Raw genomic sequence first — 16,075 nt, forward strand, 5'->3', positions numbered from 1 at the left:
ACTTTATTCTTGAAAAGAGGTTGTGAACTTACCTTATTTTATTAGTAAGTTCTGGCGGGTATGTACATTTTTCTGGAGACAACGTTATAACCCTCAAAGATGTTCAAAAGGGTTTGTGACCCCAGAATATCCAAGGACACTGCATAAAGATAAGCTCTTTTCAGCCACGTGGAAACACGCGGCGCCGGCTTCCGGACTCAACTGTGCCGTGACCTGTCCTCCGCGCAGTCCTCCGAAGCGCGATCTCCAGCAGGGGTCGCTGCGCCGCCGCCGCCGCGTCCGTGAGCCCCGCCCGGCCCGCTCTCGCCGTGGCGGCGCTGACGGAAGGGGCGGGGCAGGGAGGGGCGGGGCCTGGAGGCCCGGGTCCGCAGGGCAACGGGGAGGGATCGAGGGAGGAGGAGCGGCCCTGAGTTGAAAGTAATTGCGCCCCTGTCGGGCGTGTTGTGCCCCCGGCCCCAGCCCACTCTGTTAACAGCTTCCCGGCGCGCACTCGTGAAGCAGGGGCGAGACGAGCGCCTCTGCCCTGCCTGCGCTCCTGCCAGGACTCCGCGTGAATCTCTCGCGTCTTGCCCCGGCCCGACTAGCCTCGGGACGCCCTGTGGACCCGGGGGCTGCAGGGGCCGTGGAGATCCGGTGCGCCGTGGCAGTCCGCCCTTGGGCCCGGCCGCTACTGCTGGCTCCAAACGCAGACCCGGAGCTCGAGGACGCAGGTGTCCGGTTTCCTTTGACCTTGAAGACCCGGGAAGGTGCGCAGTTCGCGGGCGTGGCAAGTATGCGGGGGGGAGCCTACCCCATTCCCGCGGTCAGCCTGAGAGGTCTTCAGAAGGGACGATTTTTAGTTGCAGTAGACTGCAAAGCAGTTCAACCAGGTTCTCCCTAACCGAGTAGTGAACAGGCTCACGAACGTGGAGCGATTCCCAGTGTCCCGCAGGTCAAGGGCAGCGTTGCCTCTATTCCAGACATTACTTTGCTTACAGGCTTCGGCTCGTTCACGTCTTATCTGTCCTGAAGATCTCCCCACAAACCTCCGGGCTTCTTCCGTTTTCCTCTCCACTACTCATGTCCACACCATTGGCAAAGAACTCTTTTAAAATGCACTTCTATCAGGTCATTCCCTGCTTGAGATCTATGATTCACATGCTTTCTGGGTCAAGTCCAAACTTTGATAGGCCAAGGCCTTTGGAGATCTAGCCTTTTGCCCTTCAATCCAGCTCCAACTTTGTAGGATCTTTTCTGGATTCATTCTGATGCTCCATTTCTCTTGATCTACTTTCATTCCACAGTGGCTAATTAAGCACTCATCGTGTGCGAGGCACTGTCTGGGCAGTTGGGATTCAGCAGAGGAAAACAAATTCAGGTGAAGATTTCTGCCCTTGTGGAGTTTATATTCTACTAGGAGAGACAGTCCAAAAAAAAGAAAAAAGAAAAGAAAAACCTAGTAAATTGATAGGTGAGAAGTGCTATGGAGGAAAAAAAAGTTGAGTAAGGGGAGATTGGGAGACCAAGATGCTTATTAAATAAAATTGGAATGAGTGGACAGCAGTGAGGTGATATTTGAGTTAAGATTGAAGAAAATGAGTTATCTTTGCAGTTTTCTGGGGTAAGAGAGTTCTAGGTGCAGCTGGGACAAAGACCTTATCCAGAAATGCCCCTGTTGTATGTGGGGAGCATCAGGAAAGCCAGCGTAGCTGGACCTGAGAGCAGAGGTTGAGAGTGGCAAGAAATGGGGGGACGGGGGGACCAGATCACATAGAGCCTGTAACCTTGTCTCAGGGCTTTTGTAGGAGTGATATGGTGTACATTACTTTTTGAAAGAATCACAGCTCTATGGAAAATAGACTCTAATGGAGCCTTTGTAGTATTGCTATCATCCTCTGTCAAGATGCTGTAAATCTGTGGTAGCAGTGGAAGTGGTGAGAAGTGATGGGATACTGGACATGTTCTGAAGATACAGCCAACGTAGTTTCCTGACATTGGATACGAGTATGAGGGAGAGTCAAGAATGACTGGAAACTTTTGTTCTCAGCACCTACAGGGGTGGAGTTAATCATTCACTGAGATGGAGAAGGCTACAGGTGGAACAGATTTAGGGTTGGGGACATGTCAGGAGTTTGGGGACCAATAAAGCTTGAGGTACCTGTTACACACCCAGGTGGAGATGTTAGGCATTTGGATATTGTGTCAGGGGTCGCCAAGACCTCCCCTAGGATCATTGACTGACTAGGAAGATTCAACGGGACTTGGCTGTGGCTCATGGCTGTGATTTATCACAGCAGAGAGATACAAAGCACAGTCACCAAAGAGAGAAGACTCATAAGACAAAGTGTGCAGGAAGTTAGGTGGTCTTCCAAGAGTCCTCCCCCAGTGGACTTACATAGGACATGCTGAAGTCCCCAGCAACAAATTATGACACTGTATGTGAAATACCATCTATCAGGGAACGCTCATTAGAGCCTCTGCCCAGGGTGTTGATTGGCTTTAGTCACATGGGCACTGACATGCCTAGCATGTACCAAAATTCAAGACTCCCAGAAGGAAAGCAGGTACTCAGCATAAGAAATTGTACAAACAGTTTAGACCCAGTGAGCAACTCCTGTCAGTTCTGAAAATGGTGAGAATCCTGAAATCCAGGTTTCCAGATGCCAGCCAAAGGCCCACCTTTGCAAGCAGGCCTTTCTAAGGATGGTCTCAAGCCTGCTGCTACATTAAGTCTCCTGCACAGATCTACATGTCTGGAATTTGGGAGAAAGGTCTGGAATGGGAGATAGCTAGGGGAGTGGTTGGCATATAGGCAGTATTTAAAGCCATGGAAGTGTTTGGTGTGTTGATATGCATTTGTCAAAGCTGACTGATAGAGCTGAGCTGTAGAAGAGAAGCGGGCCAAATATTGAGCCCTGGGGCCCTCCAACGTTAAGATGCCTGGGAGAAGGAAGAAACAGCAGGTAAGGTGGGAGGAAAACCAAGAGCAAGGTGTCCTGGGAGCCAAGTGAAGAAGAGGCGAGTGGTCAGTTGTCTCAGATGCTGCTGAGAAGTCAAACAAGATGAGGACTAACAAATGGCCTTTTGGGTTTAGAAAATGAGAGGCATTAAGGAGAGAGACAACCCTTTTTGAGAAGTTTTGTTGTAAAAAGGAACAAGAAAAGTTGTAGCTGGGGGTTAGTGGAATTAAGGGAAGGTTGGTTGGTTATTCAGTATGAGAAGTAACAGCATGCTAATGAGAATGGTCCATTAGAAAGGGAAAAGTTATAGTTGTAACTTGCTGTTTCCCCCGAGTTCTGTTTCAGGCCACCTTTGCCATTAGAACTCTTCTCCGGCATCCCCGCTCCGAGCTTTAGTCTTCGGGGTCCAGCCTCCTTTGGACCTGGGCTTTCACTCAAGTTCTCTGACAGCCAGTTTACCTGCCCACATTCCACTTGAAAAGCAGTTCCTTGAGGACCAGAACTGTATGCTTTGTACGCAGGTCTAGTCTAGCTCGCTACTTGGCATGTGCAGGCAAATGAGTGAATGAGGGATGGATGTGGTAATGGGTAGGGTGTTCCCTTCATTTCTGGAAAATGAATCTGCAAGGATTCAATGGTTTTTTGTATGTGCCAAGCTGATTGGGAATGGGAATGAGGAAGGAGGCAGGGTTCCTGCCCTGTCACTACCCTTAGAGTTTGGGAGGTAAGAATAGTACAAAAGACACACAGCATTGGTGCAGCATGAGTTTGAGAAAGGGCAGGGGAGGGCGGAGAGGGAGAGTGGGTCTTAGGTGGAGCCTGGAAGATGGAGAAGCCATGCTAAAAGGACAGACACTTTTCTTTCCAGTAGTAGAATCCTTTCTTAAAGTGAAGTAGAAGGAACCCCAGTATTTGGCCAGCACTGCTGTTCTAGTCGAAGAGGGTTGGGGCCTGGTTAGCCCTCCCCTCCAACATCTCCTCCTCTGAGCAGTTTGAAGGCTCTGTGGTGGAACTTGGGTTCTCAGACTCTACCCCATGGCCCTGGGTGTCCACTGCTAGAAATGGTGATCCTCTCCAGCAAAAATTAGGTTAATGTGTTTTCTCAATTTTATGTTAGTAAATTTTACCTAAACTTCAGCATGTACCAACGTTTGCCTCCTAGAGCGTGAAGCAGATCACAGAGCGGGAGCAGCTAATAAACACAAAGGTAGTGCTTGGCCTAACATTTTGGTTATGTTAATTGTATTTCCATGTGAGTATGATTTTAAATAGCTGCTTTGTGCTAGCATAAGTGTCCTAGTGTAGGTAAATGTAATGTATTCATGATCCATCCAAAGAGCAGCATCATATCCAGGCATTCCTCACAAAAGAGAACAGTGTGGTATAATGGCAGGACTTCGAGGGGGAAACGTAGTAATCCAGAGACTGACTGACAGGACTCTCCTCCCCCAGGATGTCTCCTCTTAGGATATCTTCTAAGTCAGGGCACCAGTTCTCCCCACGCCTCCGCTCCTGAAACTATGCATTCTCTCTGGTGTTGCAGTTGGTGAACATTGGTTTTTGTTCAAGAGAAAATGAGACATAAATTTCATGGTGTAGCAGGAAGAACAGTGGACTTGGAGTCAGAAGATTGACGGACAGTTCAGCATGGTGGTAAAGAGCCTAAAGACTTAGCCAGGGAGCCTGGGTTTGAATCCACTTAGTATTTGTGTGACCCTGTCACTGAGATGATGAATTAATAGGTAGAGCAGGGCCTGACCCATAGTAAACAATGAGCGTTAAGAAGACCTGTCATTGGAAGCCTGGCTGTATTGTTTACTAGCCGTATGACCTAGCAGATTGTTAAATTGCTCCAGGTCTCATTTGTGCTCATCTGTAAAATGAGGGCCCTGTACAAAGTTATCCCTGAGAGGCTGCCCTTTTCATCTCCGCACACACATTCTGCTCCAGGAATATTGTTAATTGGGGGGCATGTGCAGCGAGGTTCTCAGCTCGCAGGCATACATATAGCCTTTGGCATTATACCTGATAGCAAAACAAACTTCGCTGAAGTCACTTAGGCCACTGTTTTCAAACTTCTTTTTATTATTACCTTCAGTAAATGTATCTTCCATGGTGACCCAGCATATGTGTATGTGTATTGCAGTGAAAATTATATAAAGCAGTATTTACTTACTATATGTGATGTACTGTAATATTTTCTATACTCTTCAGTTACAGTTCTTTTTTTAAAATTTATTTGTTTGACACAGAGAGCAAGAGAAAGCTCGAGAGAGCACAAGCAGAGGGAGTGGCAGAGGGAGAAGCAGGCTCCCAGCTGAGCAGGGAGCATGATGCTGGGTGGGGGGTGGGAGAGGGGCGATTCCAGGACCCCGAGATCGTGACCTGAGCACAAGGCAGACGCTTCACTGACTGAGCCACCCAGGCACCCCCAGTTTTAGTTCTTAAAAAGTAAAAAGTTTATAATGGCTCATGACCATTATAGTTTGAAAAACACCTAAAGATAGGCAAATTATCATCACTAATGCCAGTCTTTATCTTCTGTATTACAAGAGCATCTTATTAACCATCTGGTCTAGGCCCAACAGTAACTGGTGATTTCAGCCAGGGCTGTCTTGGCCCATAACTTGGTCATCACCAGATAAATGCTAATGAGTCTAGGATTTAGGACCGACACAGAATTTCTGAGGCTGATAGTACTCTGAGAGCTCTGGCCACTATGGTTAACCTTCCTCTTGTGTTTTGCGTGGGTGGGAAGGTATGAAAGGCTCTGCTTATGAGAGAATTACTTTTCTTAAAATTTTACATCGTAAAGAATATATGTTAAAATGTTAACATTGGTTGTCATAGAGTGGATATGGGTGGTTTGAATTTTCTTTATATTCTTTTCAAATTTTCTACCATGAAAATATGTTTCACATATAATCATTGAAATCTTCTTTCTCTTAAATTATGGTAATAAGAGTAGCAATTACTACTTAAAAGAATCTTTACTTGGCAAAAAGTCCACCATTAGGTAACTTTTTTTTAGCTTAGTTTAGTTTTTTTTTTAAGATTTTATTTTTCTAAGTAATCTCTATGCCCAGTGTGGGGCTCGAACCCATAACCTGAGGTCAAGAGTCACATGCGCCACCAACTGAGCCAGCCAGGTGCCCCTTAATTTTTGATTATAGTGATCCATGAAATACAAAGTCTAGGAACTACTGAAATACACTATTTTCTTTCTTTATCCCTAGTTGTATAACATCTAAGGCTTTTTCCTATGCGTGATTATTATTCATTCTCTATTAAATTAGATAGAATATGTATAAAAATGATTCTCTCAATATTTCTCTTTAAGGTGCTTCAAATAGTTTCCAGTCAGTATTTTAGAGCACTCTGTGGATTTTATAGCATTTAAAAATTATTTCAAATTACAGTTGTGTTGAAAAACAACCCTTAAATTATGCCTGCTTTATTTCTCAGTTAAGACTCAGATTGGTGTCCCAAGAGCAATGAGATACAGAGTTGAGCTTGTGGTGTCTGCCTTGTTCATGCCAACAAAAATAAGAGCCAGCATGTTAACAAATACAACTTGGAAGTAGCTAGCTGTGTGCTTTTGAGTGGGCTTACAGGTAATTGCTGTTGTCAGCTTTGTGATGAATGGAAAGTAGGAAGGAAAAATAATTGAAACCAACATCAAAGAGATCTGTCTGAAAGGATAGCCTTGGCACCATGGAAAGTCACTGACAGACTTAAGGTATGAGGATATGGGCCATATGGCAACCCTCTCAGATTACTAAACCGTGGTCTCTAAAGCCATCTTGGTGTGCTTGGGAAGGTTTGCTCCCATCATAAGAAGATGGTTTCTGCTGCCTTTGAGGTAACCTAGGACTTGACTACTCTCTGGCATGTTAGCACCTCGGTGCCTCAGGAAACGGTTAGCTAGTTTCTGGGTCTTCTGGCCCCTTCCTTCTCTACTAGCTAGCGGCTCCGTTAAACAGTAGGAGAAAGATGGAAAAGGAGGTAAAACGCAGCTCTGTCCGGTCTGCTCCTTGCTAGCTTGGATTTGCTGGGGCAGGGGTTGAAATAAAGCCTAGAGATTCACTCTGGGTTTTAGGAAGTTATGACTTGGTGTCCTTCCTTGGCAAAGTCAGTGTCGTAAGGATGTGACGTATGTCAGCAAATAGTCTTTCTCTGCTTGAGATCTTTTTTTTTTTAAACCGTTGAGAACTGTTGTTAATAGTCTTCGGTAGCAGTCCATATCCAAGCTAATTTGGGGGATGGAGAAGAGGAGAACCGGTGTGTTCACACACATCTAGTTCCACCCTCCTGGCCACCCTGCGAGGGAAGCACAGCCGGAAGACTCACCGTGGAAAAGTACGTAGCCCTGAGTATGTGCAGACCAGTATGGCCTTTTGTAGGGGAGAGTAAGTGCAGTGCTGATAACAGAGTGTTCGTGGTACATATGGTTTATGTTGTGAGGATGCCAGGACACAGCACTTGTGAAATAAAACTGAATTATTGTCTGTTTCAGGTTGTATGCGCCATGGCTCTGACCGGTGTCAGATTGCCTACCAGCGTTTTGAGAAAGCCAGATGCCTGGATTGGACTCTGGGGATCGCTGCAAGGGACACCTTCCTATAAACTCTGTGCTTCCTGGAATCGATACTTATATTTTTCTAGTACCCAGTTAAACACATCAAGTTGTAAAACATTTCTCCATAGCTTTTTCTCACTGAGACTCCCAGAGCTTTTAATATCTCCAGAATATATTTTCCCACTTTCCATAAGACTTAAAAGTAATATAAGCTCTAAAAAATCCACTAAGAAGACTCTGCAAAAAGCTGAGGATGAAGAGGACTCTGAAGACGAGAGTGATCGTGAGACGAGTGAGCGCGAAGAGGAGCTGGAGGATGACCCCACTGTGATCAAAGACTATAAAGATCTGGAGAAAGTAGTGCAGTCTTTTCGGTATGATGTTATCCTAAAGACAGGCCTAGATGTCGGGAGAAAGTAAGTATGATGCGCATTTTATTATAAAACCCCTTGTCTTTTTGTCATTTTAATGTAGTAGTTCCCATCACTCAGCCCATCTTTTGGTGAGGGGCAGCCACAGTTAGGAGAGGACCTTCCCGGTCACCTGTTCCAGTTATTTCCTCCTACAGATGAGAACACTGACTCCCCAGCAAGTCAGGTGACTGCACATCCCATGTGCCATATTTCCCTGATCCTAAGACACTGGCGGCTCTTCTTAAGATGAGCCACCGATTTAATACCAGCTTCTTGAGGAAAGTAATGACCTTGTTAGAGGTGTATAGCGAGAGGAAACCGCGCCTGGGTTTCACAAATGCCACAGTGTAAGAAGGTACCTTTTAGAAGCAACAGAAGCAGTGTAATGTAAAGAATGCAGGCTCGGGCGCCTGGGTGGCTCAGTCGGTTAAGTGTCTGCCTTCAGCTCAGGGTCCTGGGGTCGAGCCCCGCATCGGGCTCCTTGCTCAGCAGGGGGTCTGCTTCTTCCTCTCCCTCTGCCTGCCGCTCCCCCTGCTTGTGCTCGCTCGCTCTCTGTCAAATAAATAAATCTTAAAAAAAAAAAAATGCAGTCTCTACAGCTAGACCCCTCATGCTCTGTGTGAGCGTGGGCAAGTTCCTTGAATTCAGTTTTCTCATCTGTAAAATGTAAAACAGCCCTACTCTAGAAGTTGGTGCTTCTGTCTAAAGCATCTTAGTGGATGGAACTAGAGAGGATTATGTTGGTCAGAGAAAGACAAATACCATATGATTTCACTTGTATGTGGAATTTAAGAACAAAACAGATGAATATAGGGGAAGGGAAGTAAGAGAAACAGAGGCAAACCATGAGAGACTTTTCACTCTAGGAAACAAACAGGGTTGCTGGGGGAGGTGGGGGTTGCGTACCTGAGTGACGGGCATTAAGGAGCGCACGTGATGTGATGGGTGTTATACGCAACTGATGAATCACTGAACTCTACCTCAAACTAGTAACACATTATGGGTTAATTAAATTGAATTTAAATTTGAAAAAATAATAAAGCATTTTAACAGTGCCTGACACATAGTAGGTACTCATCGTATGTTAGCTATTATGAAGAAAATACTGTGTGTTCATATATAGTGCATAGAGATGTTAAATAGAACTTTGAAGATTTTTTTAATATTCTTGTTCTCTCTGCTGGACTAATCATATAAGAATAGTGACCCTCATTGTTCATCCATTCCTTTAGCAATCATTGTGTGCATACTGCATGCAAGGTAAGAATCATGGTATGGATAATATACTCAGATTTCCATGTGTAATTTATACCTTTATGACCTAATTTAATGGTGTAGTTTAATTTTTTAATCCACAAAGCTTAAGGACTCATAAAGATGACTGAGCCCATAGGCATCCTCTTGGGGATTTACTGAATGTTCTCTAAAATCTGGCATACTTGTTGGGGGGTGGGGGCTGTCTCTTCCCCAGAGACGTAGCTGCTGCTGTTATAAGCAGAGCCCCAGATGGTAATCACTTGAAGTTAGAGCAGCGAGAGAAAAGTGTATGGATCTTTGTCAGCACCCTCTCCTGGTCTGTTTGCCCTAGTGATTGAATTGAGAGATCAGTGGCTGCTGGGTTGGCATTTCCTGGACCTCAGTGCGGAGTCACAGGGGATTTTTTTAATGGCTTCACCGTACGTGTGGTGCCTGGTTTTTCTCTCGGAGCCCAGAGCCCTTTGATGGTCATGAATAATGGGAGCTCCCGCTTTGCAGGCGGCTGCTGCAGGAGTCTGGTGGGGTACCCCAGGCCCTCCCGAAGCTTACCTGCCCAGCGGTTGCAGCACATCTCTGCCCCCGTCCGGCATCTGTTCAGAAGCGCCCCTTGATCTCGCTGTTTCACATGCACACGGGAGCAGTTGACTTCCACTTCCCTGGCACCCAGAATGGAGGTTTTGTGGAGAGGCTGGTCACTGTCAGAATAAGCGTTAATGGCAGGTGTTTTTCTCAGACCTCTATAATTGTCTTGAATATATTTCTATTTCAAAGCGTTTGACTTTTTTTTTTTTTTTTTTTTTTTTTTTTTTTTTTTGTTAAGCAAAGTGGAAGATGCATTCTACAAAGGTGAACTCAGGCTGAATGGGGAAAAATTATGGAAGAAAAGCAGAACGGTGAGCTATTCTGACAGCCAGACATTTTTGTCTGTTGCTCTGCCAGTACTCAGTGCCACCCCGATTTCCCTTCGAGGGTCCTCAGTGACTCCTTTGTGTGTTGTGTTGCCCTCTCTGCAGTTCCCCACAGGCCTGGTCAAGCTAGGGAGAACCGCCAGCCAGCTTCCGCCACACAAACCGCTTGCTCTTCTGCAGCCGTAATGTCCAAGAGAAAGCTTTCCCTTTTTCTTTAAAATTTTAAGATAGGCCACTGTCACAGTTGGCAAAAATCCGTTAACCAAGTCATTAGCCCCATGAGAAGCTAGTAACAAGACTGAAAAGAAAGAGTTGATCCGTGTAGAGGTGACTTTGGACTGCTGTTGCTGAGCAGACGTGTGACGCTGATCCGGTCAGCCGTACCCCCGGCACTCGTGCGTCCCACGGTGTGCAGAGCAGCTGTCAGAAAGGGACTCTGTTTTCTAACAGGCCCACAGCAATACCGTTGCTAAGTGAGAGAAATCAAGTATAAGCAAATGCATTTCCAGTACCCAGTGTTGTTATAATAAGTCATATATATATACAGTTTAAAATGTGTATTTTTGTAGAAATAGGTTGCATATATACATCTAGAATTAAAATAGTAATATTACTAGTATTTATCTTTGGGGCATTAGGGGTTTAATTTTCTTCATTCTTTTTATTTTCTGAGTTTTTTATAAGTATAGGTCACTTTCATAATTGGAAAAACACGAATGATAGTAAAAGTTAACAAAGCACAATAAAAAAGCTATGACAGACGCTCTTTAAAAGTTTGGAAGAGGGGCGCCTGGGTGGCTCAGGTGGTTAAGCACCTGCCTTGGGCTCTGGTCAGGATCCCAGGGCCATGGGATCGAGCCCGGCCTGGAGCTCCTGGCTCAGTGAGGAGTCTGCTTCTCCCTCTCCCTCTGCCCGGCATTGGCAGACAATCTCACTCTTAGTGTCTAGGGAACCAATGTTCCAGGGAAGTTAGACACACTTTCATAGGTGGCTTTTAAGCTTGTTTCATATTTCACGGCACCCCAGGGCTTGGAGGGCTTGAGCTACACCCCTGGGACAAGGGAGGTGTGAGCTGTCGGCCGTGGACCCAGGTGAGCACCGAGGCTTTCCTCGGAGACCCTGCTCTCTGGGTTCCTACAGGTTCTCATGGAGGACAGGAGGAGAGGGCTCTCCTCAGTGCTTGTCTCAGCTGCCGAGTCCCAAGGTCCACGATCTGGGATGGCACCTGACCCGGCAGGTTCAGCGTGTCAGTCCCGGCTCTGTGAGCTGCGGGACACCAGGCACTCCAGACGTGCATCTGGAGATCAGGCCCTTCTTGTCCCGTAATTGCTTTTTCCTGCTTGTAGCCCTGCCCCCTCTCCGCCGCCGCCGTGTTCCTGAGACAAGACCTGCTCTGGGCACCCACGCCTCTGTGCCCGGCCTCATTTACAAACGCCACAAGTCTCTTTTTCCCTCTCTGCTTTGAGATATTGTTAACTACAGTCTAATTGCTGCTGCTTCATTCTGCCTTGGGTGTTCTGTTGTCTCGGCTGCCTTCCAGATTTCTCCTGAGGGTCAGCAAAGGAAGGGGCCGGTGTTAACACTCGTCTGCCTTGTTACTAGGAGGCCTGTAGCCATAGTAACTGCAGCTAAGGGGAGATTTGAAATGTAGATATTTGGAACAGCCCATAATCCCAGCCAGTTTGCTTTGTGTGTGCTGTGCCGTCTCCCACGTTAGAAAGGACAGGCCCTTGCAGGGAATAAAGGACACCTGCCCTTCCGTGGCCTGCCGCACGGGGCTGTGCCTGGCTGCTGGCCTTGAAGGGTCAGGCAGACTGTGGCGCCGCGGAGCTTTCCTGTGAGCTGCGAACCATGGTGCTGTAGGTGCTGGGTGCCTGCTGACTTATGCAAAGGCTGCATAGGGCCTGAGGACGGGACCGAAGCTCACCTCTCCCTGGGATTGCCCGGCTAAAGGAGAAACGTTCCTTCCCTAGTCTCTGCCTTAGAAGCGGGCTCCTGAAGGGGTCTGTTGCTCAGCCACACACTAGCCGGCTTTTTTAAGGGCCAGATACTGCACACAGTAGATCTGTGAAGGGATACACAGAACGGTTGGTTGCCTTTCTCTCTGTACCCTTTAATGCCTTTTATATATGCATGGTATTTACTAAAAAGTGAATTTTAATGAAATAAAGTCATGCTGAAAAATGTAAAGGGATTCAAAATATTCGTTTTCAAACCTTGTATTTCTGGACATTGACTGTAAATGTCCACACAATTGGGCCAAATGGTTTTGTTTTTTGTTGTCTTTTTTTTAATTGAACTCACGAGAACTACGGGAGGACAGCCTCCCTAGATGATGCTTGGGTCAGCCCATCCTTCAGACCGAGGGGAAAAGCAATCTTCATGCTTCCTTGTGGTGTGAGGCTTTTGCTTCTCAGCCCAGAGGGGAGAAGGTTTATAATCAGCTGCTGTGTGTTTCACATGTAGCTGCCCTAGGCCTGGGTTGACCAGTATGGCATGGTGGCAAATGTGTGCATTCCCATGTTGTAGACTGAATACTGGGCCCTTGAATGGGTGGGAAAACAAATACGAGCTTGCCCCGGTAAGGTGCAGATGTTTTTGACAGCATGAATTTAGGAGTGCCTCAGAGAGCGTTAATCAGAAAAGAAGGTAAAAGTGACACCATATTTCTTTTAAGTGGCCATGTGTGCCCACTTAGAGGCCACGGCCAACACATGGGGTTGCTGCCCGCCTCCTTGGAAGCAGTTGTTAGTGGTCTGAGATGGCCCCAGCTGTTCCTGGCTTGTGTCTAGTAAAAGCAGCATATGGCACCTGGGTCCGTTTAGCTCCTTCCTGAGTCACTGGGCAGGTACCCCTGGAATCCTGACCTCCCAGCACCAGGTGCCCACCATGGGCTGTCCCTGGCAACACTGCTGTCTGTGACTGCCCTAGGACATGCCCTGGACTAGTTAGCCCAAGGCTCCCATCTGGGCAAGAATGGGTTTGACCTCAGCCCTTTGAACTCATTGAGTCAGCATCCAACTTGATCCTTGGTCCTTTTTGTGACGTTGTCTTTGTGAATTGAGTACTATCTTGATGATGTGGCATCACTGGGGCTAGTCAGAGCTAAAAAAGAAGTTTACCATTTCTCTAACAGATGCAGCTGTGACTCCGCAGTGACTGATTTTCAACAGACTGCCCCATCCCCAATTCCGCAGCTCATCTGGGTCGAAATCAATGAAAAGTCACACTGGAAATGGTGTTTTCAGTGCTGGCAATAATTACTGCGTACATACTCTCTACGATTGTGCCCCACTTTCTTTGCCTCTTGTCACTGTTACTGAAACAAATCCCTCTGAGTGTGTCCTTCAATCATCTAGTAGAGGTGAGTGTTTGAGCCACACCACACAGGCCATAAGCAGCCAGCTGTCTAGGTCTGATGGAAGGACACGGATGGTTTTGGGCACATGCGTGTGAGGCATTCTCTGAGGGAGGCCCTTTCACCTGGAGGCACTAGGGATAAGGGACGGCGTCAGAGGAATCACTACCTTTTCTCACATGCCCCTCTGTGTAATGATGGTCCCCTGATAAAAACTCAAAGCAAGGACATTTGCGGGGCACCTGGCTGGCTCAGTCAGTGGAGCATGCGACTCTTGATTTTAGGGCCATGAGTTCGAGCCCCACATTAGGTGTAAAGATTACTAAAAAAATAAACTTAAAAAAAAAAAGGACATTTGCATTGGCCTGTGTTTCCCAAAATGCAATGAAGGCTGAGTTTTCTTTTAATTTTCAGGTGAAAGTGGGAGATACATTGGATCTTCTAATTGGAGAGGATAAAGAAGCAGAAACAGAGACAGTGATGAGGGTTCTCCTGAAAAAAGTGTTGGAGGAGAAAACGGAAAGTGAAAAGTACAGAGTGGTGTTACGCCGGTGGAAAAAGTTAAAGTTGCCTAAAAAGAGTATGTCGAAATAAATGGATTGCTTTTTATTGATAAAACTGCTTTCTGGTGATGGGGGAAGGGCCAACTTCAAAAAAGGATATTTTTATTAAAATAAAGTTATCTAACCTTTAGTGGACTCTGCTGAGCTATTTTATGGAAATTGGGATCCATAGCTTGGAGACACTGCCGTGGCCTGGATTCCTGTCCGGGGCTTGATTTGTGCCCATTTCGACCTCATTTTGGCCTCGTGAGCATGAATAAGATGTGTGCTGAATGAACTAACCCCAGAGAGGTTTTAATGCCAAGCCTGCTGTTTCCCACATTAACTACCTTGGGAGTCTGTGCGAAATAAACTGGCCTTGTTTGTGCTTTCATTTCAGTTTTATCCTTGTTGACCAGCTTCCCTGGGTTCAGGCTTCTTACGGCAACCAAGTAAAGTCAAGGTCACCCTTCATATCCATGGGGAGACTGGTTTCTCCACCAACCCTTCTGAACTACCCACATGTGAGCTTTAGTTCCCTTCAGTTTGTCTTCAGAAGTATGGATAAGTGAAGTTGTTCCAACTCATTCCAAATGGGCTACTTAGGGCCCTTTTAAAATGAATTGTTCAGGGCAGGGGTTGGTAAACTGAGGCGGCTGGAGGCCTTTTGTATGGCATTCAAGAATGGTTTTTACATTTTTAAAGCGTTAAGAGAAGGAAGGAATATATGACAGAGGCCTTAGGTAGCCCACAAAACCTAAAATATTTACTCTCTTACCTTTTACAGAAAAAAAAAAAATGTGATGACCCCTACCCCAGCTTAGGGTAATAAGCTGAGTGTTTAATTTTCAGGTGAAGGTAGATTTTAGTAGATTTTAGGGGAAACAGATTTTACCAATGAAGAGAACGAAGAGTCCGAGACCAATTATTCTAATTCTCAAGAAAGTGTTACAAAAAGGACAAAGCCTAAAAAAAATACAGTATTAGAAGGGACACATACATAATATACATCATCTAAGAAAAGGGCATCTGCAGAAATAAATTGGTTTGTAGACTCCCAGGAACAGTTTCCTAGCACTAGAAGGGTCAGCTCAACTAGACACCTATTGGATGGTGTCCTGGAAAAAAGACTGGCTGTGTCTGGGTCCTTTTATTTGCCCTCCAGGAATTCTTGAGAATTCAGGTTAACTGACAGTGAAGGGGGATGTCTGGGCCCATTGAGTCTGGAAGTCTTTAACACCTTGGAGTTCAGAAGACTCCCAAAAATCGATTTTTATTTGAAAGCCTAAGTAAGCTCTCAGGCAGAAATACTACGTACCATGCAGAGCAACAGAGGGAAGTTTTGTTTTCCCACTTGTTAATTGGGCTTTTCTGAGTTATCAGTAAAAACAACATGTTTCATTTCAACATGACTTAGTTATGAATTATAATTTAGGAGACTAATGTCTTTACTTTTTCTCATTTTCTTTACCTCTCTGTCCATCTTGTTCTCCTTCCCTCTCCCTCCCGCTCTTCTCTTGACTTCTCTTTGGAAGGTTATAGAAAGCCTAAGAAGTCTTGTGTGGTGAGGGGCAGCATGGCCTTGCGATGTGTCAGGGGTCCTGGTTTTTAGGCTCAGTCTTGCCACTAGAAGTTGGGTTACCTCAGTTACAGTTGACCTCAGTCTCTCTGAGCTTCAGCTTCCTCATTGGTCAGCTGGGGATGAGGACCCTAATTGCCTTACCTGTCGTGTGTTCAAAGGAAGGAGAAAATCAAAATGTGTTGTATGAGGTCAGAGGAGTTGTTGCTAGGGAGGAAGCAGGAAGAGCCACTTGAAAGGCTTTCTGGAGAGAGGTAATTAGCACCTCACCTAGCTGCTTGCCTGTTTGGTGGCTCACTCCAGACCTGTTTTAAAAAATCAAACTAAGAAAAAAACATCTGATGGAGAATGTTGGTTTGGTGACGGCCTGTGGCAAAAACCAATCTCTCACAGTTGTCTACAGTGCGAGGGACGTGGTTATGAAACAGCAGAAACAAAAGGACGTGGTGATGAAATAGAAACAAAAGCAATTCATAAAAAGATTTACGGAACTCTTGCAA

General features: G+C 46.0%; 1 protein-coding gene across 1 annotated transcript; it reads left to right on the forward strand.

Moving 5' to 3' along the window:
* The first annotated feature begins 348 nt into the window (after nt 1–348).
* On the forward strand, nt 349–14,147 carry MTRES1 (mitochondrial transcription rescue factor 1). Its single transcript, XM_008704984.2, has 4 exons — nt 349–746; nt 7,456–7,934; nt 10,009–10,081; nt 13,869–14,147. Exons 2-4 carry the CDS (start codon nt 7,468–7,470, stop codon nt 14,046–14,048), a joined length of 720 nt encoding a protein of 239 aa, XP_008703206.1. The 5' UTR covers nt 349–746; nt 7,456–7,467; the 3' UTR covers nt 14,049–14,147.
* Nucleotides 14,148–16,075: the final 1,928 nt, after the last annotated feature.

Source organism: Ursus maritimus, unplaced genomic scaffold (genome assembly GCF_017311325.1).
Source record: "Ursus maritimus isolate PB19 unplaced genomic scaffold, ASM1731132v1 scaffold_13, whole genome shotgun sequence".
NCBI classification, from domain to species: Eukaryota; Metazoa; Chordata; class Mammalia; order Carnivora; family Ursidae; genus Ursus; species Ursus maritimus.